Source organism: Gorilla gorilla, chromosome 9 (assembly GCF_029281585.2).
Source record: "Gorilla gorilla gorilla isolate KB3781 chromosome 9, NHGRI_mGorGor1-v2.1_pri, whole genome shotgun sequence".
Taxonomy (NCBI): domain Eukaryota; kingdom Metazoa; phylum Chordata; class Mammalia; order Primates; family Hominidae; genus Gorilla; species Gorilla gorilla.
In genome coordinates this window covers 26,454,234-26,479,493 of record NC_073233.2, presented here as the reverse complement: position 1 = coordinate 26,479,493, position 25,260 = coordinate 26,454,234, and the positions used below count along the sequence as shown (strand labels likewise).

Sequence of the window (25,260 nt, the reverse complement as noted above, 5' to 3'; positions counted from 1 at the left end):
CTCAGAGCTTAAATTGCTTCGGCAATTCTGTACATAACTTATATAATGATATATTCTGTACTAATTTATATTTAGTTTTAGGTATTTCTGTCGTATTTTTGCATATCAAGTTTACCTCCTTACTAGATCTTAAACATTGTCAGGACAAAACGTGTTTCTATTTTTTCTTCTATCTTGTTTTTAAATAACATTTATTGTTTTTATTCTTGTTAAAACTTAAAATGTGCAACTCAGAAAATTAGTAAAACTCTGGGAAGAATACTCTCAAAACATCTTTTTCTAACTCTTTTGCATCTCTGTTCACAGGGCTTTGCGTAGTGGCAGCTAACCAGATCACAGTGATAAAAGAAAAGCTGACAGAACATGCCATAATATTGGGTTTTTACATGCTCATAAGGATCAGAGTCAGGAGCGTGGTTGGGCGGAGGTGGGGGAGGTGTCATATGGCGGCTAAGCAAAATCAGCAGAGAAAAGAGCACCAGTCTTGCAGTGACATGATCTGACCCCACCACTTGCCCCTGGCTTCAAATAAGTAATGTTTGGGGTCTTGGGTTTCTCAATTGTATAATGAGGATAATAATCCCTGGTCAACCAACCTCATCTGGATGCTGTAGTGATGCAGAATAATATAACTTTTGAAGGTGACTTGTAAACTTTTGTAAAAGGTATGCTCTATCTGTTCATATTGACAATCACTAGAATAAATAGTCCACAAGGTATAACCTGCATTTACTGTAAGAATGAGTTTCCCAGCCGGCTGTGGTGGTTCACGCCTATAATCCCAACACTTTGGGAGGCCGAGGCAGGTGGATCACAAGGTCGGGAGTTTGAGACCAGCCTGGCCAATATGGTGAAACCCCATCTCTACTAAAAATACAAAAATTAGCCGGGCATGGTGGCAGGTACCTATAGTCCCAGCTACTTGGAAGGCTGAGGCAGAAGAATTGCTTGAACCTGGGAGGCAGAGGTTGCAGTGAGCCGAGATCGCACCACTGCACTCCAGCCTGGGCAACAGAGTGAGACTCTGTCTTCAAAAAAAAAAAAAAAAAAAAAAAGATAAAGAAAAGAAAAAAGAATGAGTTTCCCCTAATAGTCCATCACTTTACTAGCTATGTTTTGAAAACGGAGCTATCTATTGTATATTTCATGGCTAGATGACGCTAATGGAAGTGCCGAAATGCTGAGCTTACCCACTATAGTGAGGCTAGCAAGCCAGCCACAAAGCTGAATCCCCTAAGAAAGGTCTGGCTGCAGACGCTTTGTTCTGTGGGTTCCCTAGCTGTCTGAAACTACAATAGCATGTTGGCTAGAAATACTAAGAAATAACAAACAAAAAACTCAAGGGAACTTGAAATGGTGACTCATGAGGCCTTTTTACATTTATTCGAGAAACAGTCATTCAAAGCATCACTGGGTTTTAATCACTGGCTAAAATTCAACTTTCAATATCAGCTCTAGCCCCCATCCCAAAATAGTCTCTGGCAGTAGTATAGACTCTGGAAGTTCCTAGACTTTGGAAGTGAACAGAAACCGTACTAGGAAAACTCAGATTCCCCAGCCTTGGGGAGTCAGGACGCCCCACTAGCTCTATTTTCAGCCACCTGCATGCTCCCAGGGCTTGGCATCTCCATCCCTTGATGTCTACCAAGATGTGTACTCTTGGTGACTGATGACCGATAAAACTGGTGCTCTTGGTCGGCTGCATGTGGTCAGCTTATTTCTGTACCTTACATGCTGAATGTGCATAGCTGCCTCTGAAGTGCTTTGGGAGTATATTACATTCAGAAAGGCCCTTTCCAATGGATGTTAGTGTTTAGTTAATTACATGAAAGTGAAACGTGGGACCATTTTTAGTATTCTTTATTAGACTTTCAAGCACACGAGAAAGGGAAATGCCGTTCGCACACTTTACTTGTGTCAGAATGCTGCAAGGGATTATGGTTAGTTAAGAGAAGGGTTAGTAGTATTTCCAAATCACCTTAGGCTCCAAGGTGATAGAGGTTTTACAATTAGATCACTAAGCTAGGTAGTTCTACCTGGGGGAGGGACAGGCAAAGCAGGGAAAGGGATCCAACTAACCTCCTTCCACTTCATTTCCTCCTGAAAGCTGACAACTATCTTAACATGCCTGCCTCCTTCCTTCCGAGCCGAGCATTCACCAGTGTCATCCAGCAACATGTCTGCGAATGGAAAACATCAACAGCCTTAGGCACATGGGGATAGCAAAGCCAGCTTCCTGACACCCCCGCTGCTGGTTGGCACAGCAGCGGGACAAACAGGTGTCAGGGTGCAGGGGGTGGGGGGATAGGGGAAGAGGAGAGGGCAAAATGGAGAATGCAATCACAGAAACCAATGGTGGACCAACCAAAGAACCAGTAGGCTGACAATGCACCTTGCCGGATGGAAGTGCGAGGGAGAGACTCAACCAAAACAACAACAGCAGCAGCATCATGGATAAAAAATAAAAGCATCAGCCTTAATACGCTTACAAAGAAAACCTAGATTGTGTTCACTGATGGTTGCGCCAGCCTGGAATCCATCCTGAAGGCAGGAAGATCATAGACCAAGCCACTGCCTCAACTGAGACCTGCTACTATGGGGTTTGTGCACAGCATTCAGCTTGCAGGTCAGCCTCTTAAAATGGATCAAACAGAACTCAGCATGGTGGGCGAGGGGATCCAAGCTCAGGGCTTGGAGAATTTGGGGTGCTGGAGCAAAGCATGAGAGCAGTCTAACGGCTGGGCTCATGTTGGTAGCAGACTCACACCCAGACACATACACACCCCAAGTGCACACACGCCTGTTGCCTCTCCATTTGATCTGTTGATCTGCTTATTTTGGGGTTCTCGCTTAGAGATCAGGGTGCCAGCTGTAGGTCCATTCCTGCCCCCAAACCCTGTAGGCCACTCACCCAGGCTGGTTGACTCAGTGAGGTTCAAGCTGTGCTGGGAGAGGCCCATGGACTGCCTCGGGGAGGCAGAGATGGACACTTGGGAAGGAGCCCGGCTGCAGCCACTGCCTTGAGACTCTGACTTCAGCCGATCATTCTCGGCTTTCAGCTTCTCTATTTCACTCTGCAAAGAGTAATGGAGAAGCTCCCTTAGTACGCAGAAGTAATGTGAACAAGATTTTTCTGAAGGAAGGATCTGAAAGTTCCCTGCAGAAACCAGGCTGGTCTTCCACCCAAGGTGAACAACACCCTCAGAGAGATTTAGCAGTGTTTGCTAACCCTGCTGTAGACACAAGACACGCTGCCATGGGAGGTCCATCCATTCAGAGAACAGGCCTTTGAAAAGACCTCTGAAATTCTTCCCAGAGTCTGCTGCTTGAGGGTTAAGTGAAAAAGAGTCTTATGATCTAAGAGGTTTGTGCAACTCTGGCTTTTATAGGCTTCTTTCCTGCAGGACTTCTCAGAATCTTTAATGAGCTCCTTTACGCCATGAATTGAACAGAGGCACACGGTGTGCAGCATTTTCCAAACATATTTGATCAAGGTATTCTCCTTTCATAGAGCTTCTCATGGAAAGAGTGTTTCAGGGAACCTCCTTTGGGAAACACTGACTCCATTAAGGTCCCAGCAGACTCTAGAGGTATCTTTCATTCTATGAATATTCATGAAGAACCTACAATGTGCAAGGCATTGGTGCTATGTCCACAGAAAGGTATGCAAAAAGCCCAGAAGACCCAAATGTCTTCACTCCATGGCAGAAGGTGGGAGGGGCTGTAAGAACAAATCTACAAGAATACTCAGATAAGGGTACTAACTCTCCAGCTGCAAGACTTGGAAAGGAATCAGGCCGAGCATTAAGGGAAGGGTCTAACTTGGATGTGCAGAGGAATATACCCAGTGGAGGGAACAATATGAAAGAGGAATTCCCAAGGATGCAAAGGGGGCAGTCAGTGACTCCATCTGGCTGGTTAGTAGATTCTGGGAATAGGAGCTGGGGAGGGTGGTGTGGATCAACAGTGGAAATGACCCTGCAGAAGGCCTTGAAGGCCAGCTGAAGGAGACTGTACCACATGCCACAGGCACCAGGGGAGTCACCAAAAGTATTATGTAAAGGAAGAGCATGGGTACTCTTATGCTTCCAAAAGACTGGTCTTTGAGCAATGTGTGGGAGGGACTGAAAAGAGATAGAGGCTGGGAAAGCGAGGGCTGCCACCAGATTCTGATGTAGCCCTCAGGGCTTAGTGGAGAGCAGCCTCTGGGAGCTCCTTCATAGACAGCCTTGAGCTCAGCCCATGCTCCTGGGCTCTCACCTGCATCCTGTTCATGGCCTCCCGGAGCTGGTCCAGCTGGTGGGCAGAACTGAGAGCTTCTAAGCGGATATCCGTCAGCTTCATCTCCTTGTCTCTTAACTCATTTCGGAGCTGCATGACGGTCTCAGCTTCACTATCCATGCATTCTGAAATTCTAGGGAAAGAGGAATGTTACTGATGAAAGCAGCTCCTTTTAGTCCCCTACTGAACACTGGTCCACATCAATCATCAGGTTTGTTTAGCAGTAACTGTGAATAACCAGCTGCCTGGTGCTTCCTGGGGGTGACAATGCCAAACGCACCTGAAAACAGATTTTATTCCTTCTCTGTATTCTTTTTTTCTTCTTTAAATTGGTTTATTTAGACCACTGATGTTTAAAATTGTTAATACAGTTAGATTATTATTTACTGTATTGTTACTTTTCTATTTGTTGTCCTTTTTCTTTGTTCCTATTTTTGTCTTTCACTCTTTTCCTGAGTTCCTATTTTTGTCTTTCACGCTTTTCCTGCTTTTTGTGGTTTCACTTTTAAAATTTTATTTTTATTTTTATTTTTAGAGACAAGATTTCATTCTCTACATTCTTTCTTTGCTGAGCTCTGGCAATCAGAATGGCTTTGGTGTGCCTTTCAGCAAAATTCCAGTAATATAAGGATAAGCAGGAGCTGGCAAAAGAGAGTAGTAACCTTCCAGTTTGATAACCCCCTCCCCCACCATGTGTACACAGCTGGGCTTCCATGACACCACACGCCCTTGAGTTCCAAACCGACTCAGAGAAGCAGGGTCAGCTTACTGTTTTAAAGATTAGAAACTTCTTTATTAAACAACTGAGGGGTGATTTTTATTTGCCAAAATGGGGATGAAACCTAAAGATATGCGTGGAAGGTGTTAATCTGTTCCTGATCACATTCTGAAAACTCACTCCCCTAAAAGTGTCTAGACAGATCAACCTTCTTTAGTTCTCTCAGCCCCCACACTGCTTAACACACTCAGGGCAAGAAGGGAAACCTCTTCAGGGAGTTAGAGAACAGACGGGATGGTGTGACAGGCAAGCCAAAGTTGTATCTGAAAACTCTGCCACAGCCTGGCTAATTATCTTCTTTTCCCTGCTGCACACCAGGTCAAGGTCACCATGGGACCCTGTTGAGTTCCTCTTTCTGAAGAGGTGGTTCTTCTAGGTTAGGCTCCTTAGTTACTTAGGTCTGCTCTTCAAACACCTGGCAAATCAGCACAAAGGAGAAGATCATACAAGTCGTGATGAATTGCAATGTTAGGAAAGATAGTTCTCTTGAAAAAAATAGTTCTGTGAGTTTCAACGACCTTAGCATCTGGGTTACTGGGTGATCCAGAATAGAAAGCTTTGACATTTCTTGGACTGAAGACAGAAAAACAACCCCAAACACCCATTCTCAAGTTCATAAAGTTACAAAGCTGAAGCTGATTATGTCTAAAGGAGATGATAAGCATGTGGTCTCTGCAGAAATAAATGATCACATGAGTCTGCTCTCCAAGACCCAAGCTATGGGTTTGGGTCCAAACAAAACCTGACCTGTAAAACTGGGTTAGGGTGTGGAAATTTTAATTCCCAAAGGAAAATGATTTATAAAATTGTTAAAAGAGATGAAATTGTATTTCGGGGGCAGAAAGAACTGGAAGAAAAATTTAACACTTGAATGGCCAAATGTTTCTGTTGCTCTTTTCTTGACCTGAACCTGAACTTTTTTGATTTGAGAGACACGGTAAAACCACCTTATGTTTTTAAAAGTTACCAGTCACCAAGGAAGATTCTTAGCTTCAAAATCTTATTGAAAAACCCAAAGAACTCCTGAAAATGATCTGATTATTTCCATCTCACACTTTTGAGAGACTGAAGCCAATAGATTCAGGACTAAAAGGGCGAGACAGAAATGTCTTTAGAATTTGCAACATCCTTTCTTTCTCAGCTCTCTGTACTTTGAATAGCCTGTGGTTTGTGAGGTTTACTGATAGAACCATGCTTTTTTTTTTTTCTTTGGTTTGGGAGGTTTGCAGGAGGAGCTTGCAAAAACTGGTTCTATCTTGAGAAGACTATGGTTTCTTGGTTTAAATGGAGTGTAAAGTCTGAACAAAATTCCACTGTGATAATCCCTTCTTAGCCAAATCATGTCCTACATGAATCTTGAAGGCTCAGATTCACTGCAGAGAACAGTCTGTTCTGGCTGACACCATGTGAGGCTGATCTGTCCAGCACTCCACGATAAGGCACCTTGCTCAAGTCATCTTCACCTGATCTGCACCCTTTTCCCAGAAAGCTCTCAGCAAGAGAGAAAATACCTTCTTGGCACTCACGTTGTGGAACATATCACATGGGTTACTTTGCAGAGCTTGGCCTAAACCCTTGACTTTACAAACGGTACCAAACTGAAATGAAGAAAGTCTGTGTTGGGAGGACTTTGTCCTCCCTATGCTCCTCCAGAATCAGCCAGCTCTCAGAAACACACAATGATGAGGCCTCATGAGACAGATGCCCTATAACGTAGACATGATGTTGAAAACACATTCTTGGCCCGGCGTGGCGGCTCACGCCTGTAATCCCAGCTGAGGCAGGTGGATCACCTGAGGTTGGGAATTCGAGACAAGCCTGGCCAACACGGTGAAACCCCGTCTCTACTAAAAATACACAAATTAGCTGGGTGGTGTAGCTTTGGTGGCGGGCACTTGTAATCCCGGCTACTCAGGAGGCTGAGGCAGGAGAATTGCTTGAACCTGAGAGGTCGAGGTTGCAGTGAGCCAAGATCGTGCCACTGCACTCCAGCCTGGGAGGCAAGAGCGAAACTCAGTCTCAAAAAAAAAAAAGAAAACACATTCTTTTGCAGCAGCCTTAACTAAGCTTTAGTCCCTAATCCTAATGCCCAAGACAGAGCCTTCTCCCCTAGTTCCTTCCCTGACTAGACTTATGCTGTATCGCTGATAATTTCATTTCAACTTAACATGTTACCTCTGCTTGGCTGCTGGCTCCTCAGGGACCAGGGTTATTCTCTGCATCATTTCTGGCATCTGATCACATTTACATAATGGGTACCTAACAAATGCTTATGGAATACCTAAACAAATGGGCTAGGTATTTAAAGTATATTATTCCATTTCCTTTGTACATTACTCACTCCATGAAGAGGTACTGTAATTATCTCCAGTTTTAAAATGGGGAGGCAGAGACATGGACACAAACAGGCCCAAGACTGCACCATGTAAAAATGATAGAGGCAGATTCAAAGCTGGCAGATCTGCTCAGCTCTAGAGCCTGTGTTCCTGAACTATACCCACTAGGCGCTCAATACATGCTTGTCCACTTCATAAACTGCTTACTGAAGACACCTTATGTGTGTTTTTCCCTACTCAGTCCCTTAACTGTGATTCAAGCCTTTTTCCACTGTCTCGTCCACAGTCAGGGCTGGTGGCATACCTAATTTTAAAATGCCTCGAGTGTGGGAAAACGTTGCCTTACCACAACTACCATTCCTCTCGCCCACGGATTGGGGAATTTCCTAAGCCCAACTCCTCTGCCTATGGTTTTGTCTTTGAACTCCCTCTCACATCTAGATTTGCACATTCTTACAAACCCTTCGAGGTTGGAAACAAGCATTTGCTCTCAGCCTACCCTTTGGAAAACGAGACCAAAAACAAACATCTCCAGTGTGCATGGATGCTGTGGAATGTAAGAAAAGGGCTGGGGAGCCAGGAGCCAACCCCACCCGATTCCTCTGGGGAAAGTGGCTTGGAGGATAGTTCTGCCATGGTCCTGCACAGCTGAGTACATCACCGCCTCTCTCTGCTCATCTTACTTGGCCGCCCAGCAGCATCTGGCCCCGTTCCTACTCCCTCCAGCAACAGTTTCTCCTCTCTGCTCCCAGGTTTCCTCCCACCTTGCTGGCCGGCAGCTGTAACTCCCTCTTTCTGAACTTCAAATATCAGAGTGCACCAGAGCTCAGTCCTCTTGCCCTCTTGCCCTCTGATCATCTTCGTCTTCATTCAACCCCTTGGAGAACTCTTCCAGTTGCCCAGCTTTCGACACCACCAGTAAGTCTGTGTCTCCCAAATCTACACCTCTAGGAAGTCCAGGCTGGTTCACCTGGATATGGATGTCTGCTGGCATCTCAAATTTAATGGAACCAAAGTAGTGCTCTGACTCCCCACTCTTCCCCGCTCTGTGTCTCCCACTCATCCCAGGTACTCAAGTTGTAAATCTAGGAATATCCCAGGATGGCTCTCCTCTTTCCCTTGCACTCACACCTGATCCATCACCATACACTGTCAACTTTTCTTCAAGAATATATCCTAAATACATCCAGAACTCACTACTGTTATCAGTGGCTCATTCATTCCACCAAATATTTGAGTGCCTACAAAACCAATACAGTACTTACCTCCATGGAGCTTCTACTGTAGATCTGGGGTTGGGGTGGGGGACAGAGAACAAATAATCAAGGAAAACCTCTACGTCAGGTGTCAGGGGGCAACATGTGCAATGGGGAAAAATGAAGCAGGGGCAAAGGGACCATGGGGAGCACTGGCTCATGGTGGAATGTTGGTTTATGCAAGTGAATGGGCAAGGCCTTATTCATTAAGTCACATTGAGCAGAGACCTAAGGAAATAAATATCTGAGGGAAGAGCATACCAGGCAGAGGACACAGGAAGGACACAGGCCTTGAGGTGGAGAGTGTGATTGGAATGTTCAAAGAACAAGTGGGCCAGAGTGGCTAAGAGCCCCTAGGTGATCTCCCTTCCCCATATTCCTTATACACAGAACAGAGACTGATCTTTGTAAATTCAGATTATCTCATATTCCTGTTTCAAACTCCACCACACCCACCCATTATACTTGAAATCGGATGAGAATTCACTTCAAAGCCTTGCGTGTTCTAGGCCCTGACTATGTCTGTGGCTGTAGCCTCTTCGCATATGTGGGAAGTCACGCTGTCCATCCCTCTCTCTTTCAGACTCATCGAACCTGTTTCTACATCAGGCTCCTTGTGTTATTTATTTTTTGGGTCAGGAAGACTGCCCTGCTCATTGGGAGGCTGGGGTGGCAGAGGCTGCTATGTGTTCACCAAAGCCCATTTCCTCCTTCACTTCTTCTGCTGCAGGTGGTATGGCTTTGAGTCCTGGTCAGTGGACTGTGGGAAGAGGCGACATAAGCCTCTTCTAGGCCTGGTCCTTAAAACCCTCCTGCAGGTTCCTCTGCACTCTCCACACCCCCACGCCCACTGGCTGGACACAGAACGTTGGGCAGTGGACTGGGCCCTGTGGATGGCGGGAGCCTCAGTGCCTACATCACTAGAGGGCAGGCCACCTGCTGACTAGGACTATCTGCACTGGGTTTGGAGTGAGCAAGAAATAAACAATCATATGTAAAGCTGCTGAGCGTTGGGCTGAGTTTGTTACAGCAGCTAATGTTACCTGCTGAAACTAACCCAGTGGCTCCCCCTGGCATGCAGATTCAGCTGAAATGTCACCTACTCAGAGGGCTCTTTTCTGACCACCCCATCTAAAGTTGCTGCCAAGGTACTCTGTATCTCAGCAGTGTTTTAATTCACAGCATTAGCCCTTAGCACTCTCTAATTTTCCTAGTTTATTCAGGATTTATTTGTTTAACATTCATCTCCTCTCTTGGTATACAGGGTCCATGAGTAGGAACTTTGTCTTGTACTTTATTGTAACCACAGCTGAGAATGGGGCCTTCAGAGTGAAAGTTCAGGAGTAGAATGAACTGTACTATGTCATGTCTCCACTAGTATTTACTCTTCTCAGGGGTGGAGAATCTGTTTAACTTTTTTTTTTTTTTTAAGTAGAGACATGGCCTTACTCTGTCACCCAGGCTGGAGTACAGGGTGATCACAGCTCACTGGAGTCTCAAATTCCTGGGCTCAAGTGACCATCCTACCTCAGCCTCCCAAGTAGCTGGGACTACAAGTATGCAACACCATGCCTGACTGATTAAAAAAAATTTTTTTTTGTAGAGGCAGAGTCTCACTATGTTGACCAGGCTGGTTGCCAGCTCTTGGCCTCAAGCAATCCTCCCTCCTTGGCCTCCCAAATTGCTGAGATTACAGGCGACAGTAACTGCTCCTGGCTTGGTTAACCCCTTTTTGGTCTCTTCAGAGCATCTGGAATAGTGCTCTGCTCACACAGGTTGCTATACAAAAAGTTTAAATCAATAAATAAAGAAGACATGATGAGTTCCTTTTTCTCCTGGTCAGGAGACAACTGAGTTGGGATGCTTTGGGATGATGGCATGTGTGAGAGTCACAGGCAACTGCTTCTTTACTCTTTCCTTAGGCACTCTGCAGATGGAGGAGGACACACTCTCTCAGTCATTTGTCTAATTCTTCACTCAAAATAACACAGGGCACTGGGCTGGGCACTGCAGGGCCAAACCGAAGTCCAGTCCCTCAGTCTCCTTCTTCCTTCCCCCATTCAGTTTCACCCTCACCCATAGCAGTAGGAAGTACACATCCCTGTGGCTACCTCTTACTAGGGTGTTCTCCAAGAAAAGAGGAATTGATCATCTAACTCAGTAAAGTAGAGACCCTGACAGGGCCATGTTTCAATAGTGGGTGAGGTTGCTTAAAAGTCATAACCCTGGTTGGGTGCAGTGGCTCACGCCTGTAATCCCAGCACTTTGGGAGGCCGAAGCAGGTGGATCACCTGAGGTCAGGAGTTCGAGACCAGATTGACCAATATGGTGAAACCTCGTCTCTACTAAAACTACAAAAATTAGCCAGGCATGGTGGCATGCGCCTGTAGTCCCAGCTATTCAGGAGGCTGAGACAGAAGAATTGCTTGAACCTGGGCAGCAGAAGTTGCAGTGAGCCGAGATCATGCCTCTGCACTCCAGCCTGGGCGACAGAGCAAGACTCCATCTCAAAAACAAAAACAAAACCAAAAAAAGGTCATAACCCTACTATCCTCTGTTTCCTCTCTTCCACTCCTATGCAGTTGGTATACTACAAAGATCTGGCCTCTGGACAGGCTGATTTTGCCTGTACTCCCTCTACCCATCTGGTAAGCTGCTAAGGCAGGGCCTTAAGACACTTATGCTGTCTTCAGTGGGCTGGCTGGTTAAGTGGACTTAGGGTCAGTGGCACAGACCTGGCCCCCTGAGAATGAAGAAAGATGGAACAGCACAGAAAAGGCCCTTCATGCATAGTATTTAACTTGGCCTTCCCAAGAATCCAGTGAAGTATATGTAATGAACCCTATTTTTACTAGTGAGGAAACTGAAGTTTATACAACCAAACTTCTTTCTCTAACCCTATCTCAGTGGCTGTCCTGACCCTGGCCATGACTTCCCTCTTCTCCCATGCACTGTCTCATCTCTCTGACAACTTTCCTTGCAGACTACCTGTGCTCCAGTTCTTTAATTCTAGACCTGGAACACCGTGGTCTCAAAAGAAATTCAGCCCTACTGAGCAGGGCCAGCCTTTCTTACTGTTGCAGGAAGCAAGCAGTATATCCATTTATCTCGTTCAATTCTTAGGGCTAGGATACGTACACAAAAACCATTATCTCAAATTGATATATAAAGGTATGGAAACAAAGAGAACTTAAGTAACCCGCTTAAGGCCAACCAGTTAGTTATGGATATTGACACCGTCAGAACGAAAACCTAAGTTTCTTTTCTCTTTCAACTTTCCCAGTCCTAAAGCATTGAAAGAACATGCACAGTCCTATTAAAGCAAAGCATAAAGGATCCCAAGGAGCAGATGTGTCATAACAGGACTCCTAGCCATTCCTACTGGAGAAGGTTCTCAGGGGCCAAAGATGTTATCTGACCAGACAGACAGACTTACAGAGAGTTGGAGTGAGAATTCCTCAGCAGTGGGGTGGAACCTGTGGACCCATTGTGTGGTAACTTTGGTGAGGAAGGCAAAGAAGAATCCGTCATCTCCTCAATGTCCGAATGAGAGGACGCAGATTTTGGGGACTTCTTCTTCCCGAAAGCTTGCTTGAAGGAGCTGCGTAACTGAATATACAAGACTGTCAGTCTCACAGCGGGGGCAACCAATGCTTAGGCCTTGGCAAAACAGAGACATGCACACAAAAAAGCGATTCATTCTCCCATGTTTTTCCCCCCACCAATGGAAGAGGTTCCCAAGAGCTCTTTTGAATCAGTGCATTAAGGGAGGAAGAGTTATCTGGTGTTGCCAGCTTGAGGGACTGCATCTGTGGGTAACATTCCATGCCTACTCTTGGTTCAAGACTAGATGCCAACAGCAACACAGAGTCTGGCTCAGCAGATGGATGTTGGGAAGATGAGGTTACACAGCAACAAAGCAGGATGCTCAGACACGGTGATGGATGCGGATGAGGTTAGTCATATCAATGGATGGGTTAGCTTGGTATCTGATATTAAAGTTGGTCTTGCTTACCTCATTGACCTGCCAGAGAAAACGCAAGCAAAAATGGGGAAGGGGGAGGAAAAAAGACAATTTTTTAACAGAGAAAGCCAGTGACAGGGAAAGCTTCGGACTTTCAGACACAACATGGCTAATAATAAACACCACACACAGGGGAGGTTTCCAGTAGGAACACAAATCTTTAAAAGCATTGGGGGCATGTTCCTCCCTTCTGAAAGGAAGGGAATAGCAGGTTGGGGAGTCCTCTACAATTCCAGTTCTTCCAGCTTTTCCCTGTCTGGCTGAAATGGCTGCCTCCCACCTTCCTGTGCTTCTCATTCTCTTCTTTTTTCTTGTCAGTCACCTCTCTGTGCTTTAAATTTTTGGGGAGGTTGGAGAGGATGTCTTCTTTTTGAGCAATTCTAGCTTCACTGTTACACTGGCCCTGGATGACTGTATAGCTCCTTAACCTATCCACTTAGGAGTTTCAGCTATTTGTGTATATAAGAAGATAATCTAATAAGCAGCGAATTAGCCATCTCACTTGTTACTCAGAAAATGGTTATTTTAAAGAAATTTATTAACCATATGGGGGGAAAAGGAGCTAGTATATTACAATTTCCCCAAATCATGAGATGGATCTGAAAATTCTTTCCCCCCCTCTCTGTTGCAGGAAATGGAGACCTAAACATTTTAATGAGAACATAAAGAATTAAAATGCAATGTCTTCTCTGAAAGCCATAATCAGATTTTTCCAGGCCAAAAAATAATGTTTCATCTTGAAAACAGGCTTTTTAAAAGTAATTTCCTTTTTCTAAAGTCTTTTTTCCTTGTGAAAATACATTCCAGGGGTTTTCTTAGCCACTGAAAAATTCAGAAAACAGGCCATTCTAAAAATTGATGAGATTTTTCTCCCATCAACAGGTTTCATCTATAATAAACCACATGTCCAGCTTGTGGGCAAATCTAGATCCCTTTTCTCTCCCATTTCCTACCTCTGATAATATTTCCAGAGAGCAGTCACAGAAACAGAAGGATGAGGGACACAAGCCATCAACTGAAATCCTTGCCTCTACCTCTGGTGAAAAGCCAGGTGGAAGAGGAGATTACAAAGATCAGACAGAGCTAAGCTTTGGGATTAGCTGAGGATGCCAATTATCCATCTTCCCTGATTTGACTGATAAGCGGGAGTTGTCTTAAAGCAACATAAGCACGTTTTATTTCTTGAAGAAAATGGAATAACCACTATTTTTCATAGAAAATATCTCTCTCGTCACTTTGAAAATCAAAGCAGACCATGTTTATCGATTGCATATTAGAGACAGCAATATGAATTAATCCTGTATTTAGTCATAACAAATAAGTTGACTAAGAGCCATTAGTAACTTAAAAAAGAAAATTTAATCAGAAAGATGAGAGGGTCACACTAGACTGGCTTTTTAGCTTGCTTCCAATGCAAGTCAGTGACAACCAAATTTACTAAATCCCTGATGTCTGTATCACTAGACCTCGCCACCCATCCAAGATAACACAAAATGAGTGAGAAGTGTACAGAATGAATGAGGACACTGAAGCTACTAGTGAAACAGGATGCCGTCAGCACAAATGGGGAACAGGGGCCACTGGTCAACTCCAGATCAACTTGAGATATTCTTGCACTGAAGACAAGGGATAGCAAATCTCAGTCAGAGCTCGGTAGCCTTTAAAGAAGAACTAAAAAACTGGATGGAGAGTGTGGGGTGGAATTTTTCTGGGAGAGTGGAAAAAACCACTCAAGGCACCACTGTCCAGAAATTCAAATAACTCATTGGGATTATGAACACATGGAGAAACACTGTAATGGAGACTGATTCTATTAAACTTGTTATTTGAGGTACAACCCCTGGTTTAGAACTACTTGCTAACTTCTAACACTGACATTAGGAAACTTTTATTTATAGGACATGGTCAAAAAGTTTTCAAAGAGAGGGTTGGTTTGATGCTATCCCTAGGCATTTGTGTAAATAAATAGATAAAGATTATGGCTAAAGATGGGATAACTAGCAATATGCTCAAAAAAATATTTTGGATCTATAAAGAAACCATTTAAGAATAACTTTCCTCTAGTACCTGAAACTTCGTGGCCAACATATAATGAGGAAGAAATGACACACATATGAAATGAAAGATGAGTACTTTATGAAAAGTCTCATGAAAGAGAAAAAAATACAAAGTGGTAGGGATGTTACAGATTCTAGTGTTTTGCTGAGTACAATATTGATTTTAGTAAAAACCCATCCACAAACCATTTCCTGGGATCTACGCCCAAAGTGCTGTGTTCCACAGATAGTAGCTGGGCTGGACTTTATCTCGGGAGATGCAGCAGCCAGTTCTGCAACTGACTCTGTCTGTCAGCCCCAGGAGAGTGGATGTGCACTCACCCAGTTCTTCCTCTTCTTCTTCTTTGAGTCACTCTCTATGTTGCTGCCCACGCTGGAGTGGCTGGTGGCACTGTTGATGCTGGAGACGCTGTCTGAGGAGTGCTGCCTGCGGATGCGGAGGTCTGCAGACTGGGCAGTGCCATTTCCTGGAGACCAAGGCAGGGTGTTTCAGCAGCTGCCAACCTGAGCCCTATTCTTTATCTCAGGATTTTGCCCTTTAAGCAAAACCCACCCACCTGAGGACTACTGGGTGTTTTCCACATATACATCAACTCTGTTCCCTACAGCTGTTTCTAAGATCCTTGAATAGGTGAGTGCATTGCCCTCTTCGGTCAATTAAATGAGGTCTATCTCTCCCCACTTTACAAAACAGAAGTCAAGGGAGGTGTAGGGAGAATTTCCCCAACACCAGCTCTTAAGCTTTAGATAGGTGTGGAAATGTGCTTGTGAACTGAGCAGTTGGCACCTTCATTGCTAGCCCCCTCCCTCTCCTGCTCTCTGGGCTCCTGTCACAGTGGCCTTCTTGCAGCCCTCTGGAAGTGCCATGCCTGCCTCATCTAGGGCCCTTCCATGTGCTATCCCTCTATCTGGATATTCTTTTCCCTTGACTCTGTCCAGCCAACTCATTTGCAAATCCTTCCCATTTCAAAGCTATTATCACTTTTCCGGGAGGCCCAATAGACTAAACAACACCGATATTGAAAATGTGTGATATCTGACATAAAGTTTGCAGATAGTTTTTCTCATGAGGACAGAACTACACCTAAAGCCTGGTCTTTGAGAACACTAGTTGTAGGGTCAAACCAACTCATCAGGTTCTAGCCCCACTTCAGTTTCTCCCTAATCCCTGACCTTAAAAAGTGACCCTCGGCCGGGTGTAGTGGATCATGCCTATAATCCCAGCACTTTAGGAAGCCAAAGCAGGCAGATCACTTGAGGTCGGAAGTTCGAGACCAGCCTGGCCAACATGGTGAAACCCTGTCTCTACTAAAAATACAAAAACCAGCCAGGCATGTTCGCATGCGCCTGCAGTCCCAGCTACTCAGGAGGTGGAGGCAGGAGAATCACTTGAACGCAGGAGGCAGAGGTTACAGTGAGCGGAGATCATGCCAGTGCACTCCAGCCTGGGCAACAGAGTGAGACTCCGTCTCAAAAAAAGAAAAAGAAAGTGACTCTCATCTATGAACACTAGTGTCCTCATCAGTACAAGGAGGAAAGAACAGAATCACACTCACAAGATTGTTGTAGAAAGAAAACCAGATAATGAAATCATTGAAACACTTAGCACTGCCCTTAGAACATAGTAAGTGTTCCATAAATCCTAGCTCTCCATATTACTTCTATGATTACTACTACTGTTAATATTATTGTTATGAGAGCTAACTCACCTGCACTCCTACATTACCCCAAGATACACAAGGACAAAATAATTCACTTAGAAACGTTTTCCTGGGCTGGGCATGGTGGCTCATGCTCGTAATCCTAGCACTTTGGGAGGCCGAGGTGAGCGGATTGCTTGAGGACAGGAGTTCAAGACCAGCCCAGCCAACATGGCAAGACCTGTCTCTACTAAGAATACATAAATTAGCCAGGCATGGTGGCACATGCCTGTAATCCCAGCTACTTGGGAGGCTGAGGCAGGAGAATCACTTGAACCCGGGAAGCAGAGGTTGCAGTGAGCCAAGATTGCACCACTGCACTTCAACCTGGGTGACAGAGCAAGACTGTCTCAGAAAAAAAAAGAAATCTTTTCTTGGACAAATAAGGGAGGAACTCAGTTCAGCTTATGCCATATATCAGCATGCAAATATCAAAGTGCTAGTGAAATTAAGGGTTGTAAAATACTTTAACACTCTGCCAATAGAAACATGTTTTCTTCCATTTTTCAGATATATCAGAGAAGAAGATGAACTACCATAGCCATCTTTGTAGAGGCCAGAAGTGACTTAATTAAAGGTGTTTGCCTTCCAGGTCCTGCTCGCCTGACATGGAGCTGAATTACTCAGACACTGTCTTCTAGCAAGGAGGTTGCATCATATGATGTCAGGGGAGGGCTCCTAAGGGCAGGCAGGTCTTCTGGCTAAAGGCTGTTTCCCTTACTTTACCTTTGCAGTTGAGCTCAGGTGTGTTAATTACTCCATTAATGGCAGCCTGGGCAGCTGCGTTCTGTTTCTTTAGCAGCTCAATGGTTTTTCTTAACTCATTCAGTTCTGAATCCTAGGGAACAGAAAAAATTATTGGTCAGCCTAAAATCATTCTGTACAGAGTTCAACTGAAGTACAACTTGGCTTCAACACAGGAGGAGCGGGAATGAAGTAGCTCAACAAAACCTTTCAGATGGATCAACAGGCATGAACAAACACATAAAAGTAGGATTATAACTACAAGATCTATCATTGATGCCATTATCAATCTGTCATATTTTCACTCAACAGATTGGACTCCTTACAATTAAACTTTAACAGTTCAAGAAATACATTAACATCCACACAATGATCTGAAATGAAAGAATAGTATTTTCAAGTTTGTTGTTAACTCCAAGTAGGGAGGGTTAAAGTATCCTTTCTGCCTTACCTTCTGCTCAGCTGTCATGGTCAGACTCTGGAGCCTGATTGTCATGTTACCAAGACTCTGTTCAAAGGCTGCCACAAGGTGAGCCTGGAGGGGAAGACACAACCTCAGTTATATTACCTTGCAAGGCAAGAGTGCTTAGAAGGTGTCTGGCTCTTAAAGATGAAAATCCTGTGGGTCCATTGATCTAGGCTACTTTGTCAGCCTCCTCTTGAATCCCACTCCCCACCACTCTCTTTGGGATCCAGTCACTCCAGTCTTCTACTTGCTCAAACAACCCGTGCTCCTTCCCACCTTAGGGCCCTTGTACATCTTTTCCCCTCTACCTGAAATGTTCTTCCCTCTCAACCCTTTCTCCCATTCCTTGCCTAATAATTTTTACCTGTCTGTCTAAAGAGCTCTCGGCTCGTACTTTCATGACACCCTCATATGCACTCTCACAAGCAAACTGTACTTCTGATATACACTTTGAGATATCATAGTTAAAAAATACGTGCAGTCTTGTAATTGGTAATGTATGTCTGTCTTCTCTACTACAGTGGAGGATGATCTTCTGTTCACCAAGTGCTAAGCTCACAATAGAGGCTCATATTAAGCATGTTAGTAGAATGAACAAACAAAATGGTTGGCGTAGTTTGCTTGTTATAATCCTGGTTAATAAAAAGCCACTGAAAGGCCCATCTGCTACCTCCTCGGAGAAATGTTTCCCAGTTCCTCCACGGGGTTACCACTTTCCCACAGGCTTTCACGTAGTTTTATACACTTCTGTTAGAATATGACATAAGATGTACCATTATTTTATATTTCTAAGAATTTTTTAAATGCTTCCAGTTATAAGTAAAATAGCATCTAATTTTCAGAGATGTTAAAATACAAAAAAAGAGTAAGTTTAAGAATGGGGAAATGTGGCATTTTCCTGACTGCCACTTGCTCTTCAAGGGTAAGAGGTAACTTTGTGCCCTAACACTAAGCTTTTGACTGTGAAGCAGAGTAGTAGGTGATACATTAGTTGATTGAATGAGAATTCTGGTAATGTTATTAAAGCCAAAAATAAAGAATGGAGCTGTTTCAAACAGTCATGCTAAGGAATTTCCAGCAATGGACTGAAGAAGCCATTAGGCAGCTAGGATCTTCTAAACTCCAATCCCTACTTGTATAATGGAATAGTGGCATGTCCAAGAGTGAGAGGCATTTGAGCAGCAGATGAGAAGGATCACCAGATTGTGCACTTGACGAGGGCTGACACCATGTCTACCTTGCTCCTTACTGTATCCACACTGCTGGTACAAAAACAGCCACTCAGTCATATATGTTGGATGAGCAATTAAAGGATTGAAAAGAAAAGCACTTAGATAAAGGAGGCAGTGTAGTACAGGGGAAGGGAACAGGATTTAGAGTTAGAGGTCTTCAGCTCTCCCTGTAGTTCCTTCTGAATACCCATAACAGAGCAAATCACCTGATCCTAGTAGCCTCAGCTTCATATATGAAATGGTACCAATATCTATTTTCCTCCCAGGGCTATTTTCAGCTAAATGAAACAAGACCGGTGAAAATGGCCTATGAACTGTTCAGGTACTGCAAAACACAGGAATGCATGGACACTTGTGGGGAAAGAAGGAGGTTTGGGAATGAGAAAGTGACAAGAGAAACTATGAGAGGAGTGAGAGTACCTGAGAACACAGGTGTAGACAGGGGGAGTAGAAACACAGTGGGCTACAAGAGGGATGAGAAGGGCAGAGGATACATGGGAGGAGCTTGGGAGAGGTGAGATTTGATCATGCTGTGAAATGCGAGAGGAGGAGATGACTGACACACACAGTGAGGAATCAATGCTGGATAAGCATGGGGGGTGGGTGGGAAGAAGCTTTTGCCGTGCACTGTGAGGAGGCACAGTGACATTTCAATCTAAGGAGAGATGTGAGGGGTAAAGAGAGGCCTGTTATTAGACTTCATTAAACAGGGATGGTGGAGGCTAAGACATCTCTAGAATCAACCGCTGGCAGGGAGCATTTCTACTTGTAGTAGAAATGTTAAGTGGAATAGTTAGCTTCTTTCTGATTGCACTCCCTCTCTCTATTAAAAATGGAGACAGGCCAGGCATGGTAGCTCATGCCTGTAATCCCAGCACTTTGGGAGGCTAAGGCGGGCGGACCCTGAGGTCAGGAGATCGAGACTATCCTGGCTAACATGGTGAAACCCCGTCTCTACTAAAAATACAAAAACAAACAAACAAACAAAAAACTAGCTGGGCGTGGTGGTGGGCACCTGTAGTCCCAGCTACTCGGGAGGCTGAGGCAGGAGAATGGCATGAACCCGGGAGGCGGAGCTTGCAGTGAGCCAAGATTGTGCCACTGTGCTCCAGCCTGGGCAACAGAGCGGGACGAGACTCTGTCTCAAAAAAAAAAAAAAAACAAAAAAACAAAAAACATGGAGACAGTGCCTCTGCATTTTAAAATAAAGAGATATGCTTTAGTCTGCCCTGGAGAGTGTGGCAAAACAAAAGCCAATCAATTTATGACAGTCACATAGTTGACAAAGGAAACAGGCCAGGGCCTGGATGTCTCAAAGAACATTTACTATCCTCATATTGCAAATGAATGACAAAGTTAAATGTAAATGATTGGATTTCCATTGATTTCAGTTCTGCATTTGATTGTCACCCATGACTCCAGTTACGGGCATTCCTATTGTAAACAGGCTAAATGCCCCAATCAAAAGACACAGACTGACAAACCGGATAAAGAGCCCAGACCCATCAGTGTGCTGTATTCAGGAGACCCATCTCACGTGCAAAGACACACATAGGCTCAAAATAAAGGGATGAAGGAATATTTACCAAGCAAATGGAAAGCAAAAAAAAAAAAAAAAAAGCAGAGTTGCAATCCTAGTCTCCAATAAAACAGACTTTAAACCAAGAAAGATAAAAAGATACAAAGAAGGCCATTACATGATGGTAAACAGATCAATGCAACAAGAAGAGCTCACTATTCTAAATATATATGCACCCAATACAGGAGCACCCAGATTCATAAAGCAAGTCCTTAGAGACCTACAAAGAGACTTAGACTCCCACACAATAATAGTGGGAGACTTTAACACCCCACTGTCAATATTAGACAGATGAACAAAACAGAAAATTAACAAGGATATCCAGGACTTGAGCTCAGCTATGGACTAAGCAGACCTAATAGACATCTACAGAACTCTCAACCCTACATCAACAGAAAATATGTTCTTCTCAGCACCACATCACACTTATTCTAAAATTGACCACATAATCGGAAGTAAAACACTCCTCAGCAAATGCAAAAGAATGGAAATCATAGCAAACAGTCTCTCAGACCACAGTGCAATCAAATTAGAATTCATGAATAAGAAACTCACTCAAAACCACACAACTACATGGAAACTGAACAACCTGCTCCTGAATGACTACTGGGTAAATAACAAAATTAAGGCAGAAATAAAGATGTTCTTTGAAACCAATGAGAACAAAGACACAACATACTAGAATATCTGGGACACATTTAAAGCAGTGTGTAGAGGGAAATTTATAGCACTAAATGCCTACAAGAGAAAGCAGGAAAGATCTAAAATCGACACCCTGAGATCACAATTAAAAGAACTAGAGAAGCAAGAGCAAACAAATTCAAAAGTTAGCAGAAGACAAGAAATAACTAAGATCAGAGCAGAATTGAAGGAGATAGAGACACAAAAAACCCTTCAAAAAAATCAGTGAATCCAGGAGGTCGTTTTTTGAAAAGATCAACAAAATAGACTGCTAGCCAGACTAATACAGAAGAAAAGAGAGAAGAATCAAATAAGATGCAATAGAAAATGATAAAGGGGATATCACCACCAATCCCACAGAAATACAAACTACCATCAGAGAATACTATAAACACCTCTACATAAACAAACTAGAAAATCTAGAAGAAATGGATAAATTCCTGGACACATACACCCTCCCAAGACTAAACCAGGAAGAACTCAAATCCCTGAGAAGACCAATAAGAAGTTCTGACATTGAGGCAGCAATTAATAGCCTACCAACCAAAAAAAGTCCAGAACTAGATGGATTCACAGCCAAATTTTACCAGAGGTACAAAGAGGATCTAGTACCATTCCTTGTGAAACTATTCCAAATAGAAAAAGAGGGAATCCTCCCTGGCTCATTTTATGAGGCCAGCATCATCCTGATACCAAAACCTGGCAAAGACAAAACAAAAAAAGAAAATTTCAGGCCAATATCCTTGATGAACATCAATGTGAAAATCTTCAGTAAAATACTGGCAAACCAAATCCAGCAGCACATCAAAAAGCTTATCCACCATGATCAAGTGGGCTTCATCCCTGGGATGCAAGGCTGGTTCAACATACGAAAGTCAATAAACGTAATCCATCACATAAACAGAAACAAAGACAAAAACCACATGATTATCTCAATAGATGCAGAAAAGGCCTTCAACAAAATTCAACAGCCCTTCACGCTAAACACTCTTAATAAACTAGGTATTGATGGAATGTATCTCAAAATAATAAGAGCTATTTATGACAAACCCACAGCCAATATCATACTGAATGGGCAAAGACTGGAAGCATTCCCTTTGAAAACTGGCACAAGACAAGGATACCCTCTCTCACCACTCCTATTCAACATAGTATTGGAAGTTCTGGCCAGGGCAATCAAGCAAGAGAAGGAAATAAAGGGTATTCAATTGGGAAAACAGGAAGTCAAATTGTCTCTGTTTGCAGATAACATGATTGTATGTTTAGAAAACCCCATCTTCTCAGCCCAAAATCTCCTTAACCTGATAAGCAACTTCAGCAAAGTCTCAGGATACAAAATCAATGTGCAAAAATCACAAGCATTCCTATACACCAATAACAGAAAAACAGAGAGCCAAATCATGAGTGAACTCCCATTCACAATTGCTACAAAGAGAATAAAATACCTAGGAATACAACTTACAAGGGATGTGAAGGACCTCTTGAAGGAGAACTACAAACCACTGCTCAAGGAAATAAGAGAGGACATAAACAAATGCGAAAACATTCCATGTTCATGGATAGTAAGAATCAATATCATGAAAATGGCCATACTGCCCAAAGTAATTTATAGATTCAATGCTATCCCCATCAAGCTACCAACGACTTTCTTCACAGAATTGTAAAAAAACTACTTTAAATTTCATATGGAACCAAAAAAGAGTCTGCATAGCCAAGACAATCTTAAGCAAAAAGAACAAAGCTGGAGACATCACACTGACTTCAAACTATACTACAAGGCTACAGTAACCAAAACAGCATGGTACTGGTACCAAAACAGATATATAGACCAATGGGACAGAACAGAGGCCTCAGAAATAATGCCACACATCTACAACCATCTGATCTTTGACAAACCTGACAAAAACAAGCAATTGGGAAAGGATTCCCTATTTAATAAATGGTGTTGGCAAAACTGGCTAGCCATATGCAGAAAGCTGAAACTGGACCCCTTCCTTACACCTCATACAAAAATTAACCCAAGATAGATTAAAGAATTAAACCTAAGACCTAAAACCATAAAAATCTTAGAAGAAAACCTAGGCAATACCATTCAGGACATAGGCATGGGCAAAGACTTCATGACTAAAACATCAAAAGCAATGGGAACAAAAGCCAAAATAGACAAAAGGGATCTAATTAAAGAGATTCTGCACAGCAAAAGAAACTTCATCAGAGTGAACAGGCAACCTACAGAATTGAAGAAAATTTTTGCAATCTATCCATCTGACAAAGGGCTAATATCCAGAACTTAAACAAATTTATAAAGAACTTAAACAAATTTACAAGAAAAAAACACCCACCCACCCATTTAGTGGGTGAAGGATATGAACAGACACTTTTCAAAAGAAGACATTTACGCAGCCAACAAACATATGAAGAAATGCAAATCAAAACCACAATGAGATACCATCTCATGTCAGTTAGAATGGCGATCATTAAAAAGTCAGGGAACAATAGATGATGGAGAGGATGTGGAGAAATAGGAACACTTTTATACTGTTGATGAGAGCGTAAATTAGTTCAACCATTATGTAAGATAGTGTGGCAATTCCTCAAGGATCTAGAACTAGAAATACCATTTGACCCAGCAATCCCATTACTGGGTATATACCCAAAGGATTATAAATCATTTTACTCTAAAGACTCATGCACACGTGTGTTTATTGCAGCACTGTTCGCAATAGCAAAGATTTGGATCCAACCCAAATGCCCATCAATGATAGAGTGGATAAAGAAATGTGGCACATATACACCATGGAATACTATGCAGCCATAAAAAGGATGAGTTCATGTCCTTTTCAGGGACATGGATGAAGCTGGAAACCATCATTCTCAGCAAACTAACACAAGAACCGAAAACCAAACACTGGATGTTCTCATTCATAAGTGGGAGTTGAACAATGAGAACACATGGCACATGGATACATGGAGGGGAACATCAGACACCAGGGCCTGTCGGGGGGTGGGGGGCTAGGGGAGGGATAGTATTAGGAGAAATGCCTAATGTAGATGACAAGTTGATGGGTGCAGCAAACCATCACGGCACATGTATACGTACGTAACGAACCTGCACATTCTGCACATGTACCCCAGAACTTAAAGTATAATAAAAAAAAAATTTTAAAAACCTGACCCCATGAAGACTGCTATTGAGAAGGTGTTTTTGCAAGCTTAAAAAGAAAACACATTTGCTCTGGAGATCCAGAGGATCCCATTTTTCTGCTAAGCAAAAGGGTTGCCTTTGTGTCATTAGCACAACTATGAAAATACAGGCTGTGGAGGCTGTTCCAAGCCTGGTTCAGAGCCACACACAACAGCCTACTCATCAAGTGCCACGCTCACATTCCCAGGGAAAACAAACACAAGTGGTATAAAAACACTCAGAGAAGGTGGCTTTGAGTAGTTTGTCCTAGAAAAACAAACACAGCTTGGTTTGCAAGAAAGATGGCAGACAATAAAACATGTTCACCCTTCCAGCAGTGTGCGGTAAGACTAAATATTTACTTTAAAACAATACTGGATTCAGCGCCTTTTATGAGGAACAAAACACTCTTCTGGAATAATATAAGGGATCTCACTCTGACTCTTCTAGAACAGAGAGCAGAGTTCCAAATGGCCCAAGGTGAGGCTCCTGTGGCAGCACGAGGTCACTGGAACAATTAACCCAAGTTCACCGGAAAGTAAGTTAACTACTATTTGTTGACTAGTAAAGGCAACAATTGGCATCTGTAACTCTTAAACTAGGAGAGTAGCTCAGAATCACTGTGGTTTGACAGGGGTTTGCTGTCAAACCACACATTTGGATTACACCCAGAGGACCCTGACTTGCTGGGTCTAGGGTTTGTTCTGGATTCAAATCTACACATCTAGTTATCCAGATGAAGAATCTGCCCATGGAATAGAACCTGTCTATAGAATACTGTTTTTCTGAATAGGACCTACGCCTCAGAATTAAGTTCTCATGTCAGTTTTTAAAGTTCTTTTCATAGCATTACTGGTGGCAGAAGAGGTAAAGAAAATAAAAGATTACAAAACACGTTGTGGTCTCCTATGTTAGGGTTTTTAAAAAAATCAAAGATTTCCA

General features: G+C 43.3%; 1 protein-coding gene across 10 annotated transcripts in view; it reads right to left on the bottom strand.

Moving 5' to 3' along the window:
* The window catches only part of NAV2 (neuron navigator 2), a 775,852-nt gene that overhangs the window by 26,197 nt on the left and 724,395 nt on the right, over positions 1–25,260 (bottom strand). For 9 of the 10 annotated variants that reach the window (XM_055356422.2, XM_063711041.1, XM_063711042.1 and 6 more), the window contains 7 exons: positions 17,628–17,711; positions 17,159–17,270; positions 15,054–15,199; positions 12,088–12,260; positions 4,261–4,414; positions 2,912–3,074; positions 2,080–2,180 (listed from right to left, as the gene is read on the bottom strand). In XM_055356422.2, coding sequence (XP_055212397.2) covers positions 2,080–2,180; positions 2,912–3,074; positions 4,261–4,414; positions 12,088–12,260; positions 15,054–15,199; positions 17,159–17,270; positions 17,628–17,711 — 933 coding nt within the window. The remainder of the gene's footprint in view (positions 1–2,079; positions 2,181–2,911; positions 3,075–4,260; positions 4,415–12,087; positions 12,261–15,053; positions 15,200–17,158; positions 17,271–17,627; positions 17,712–25,260) is intronic. The other variant, XR_008669893.2, reaches the window with a different exon arrangement.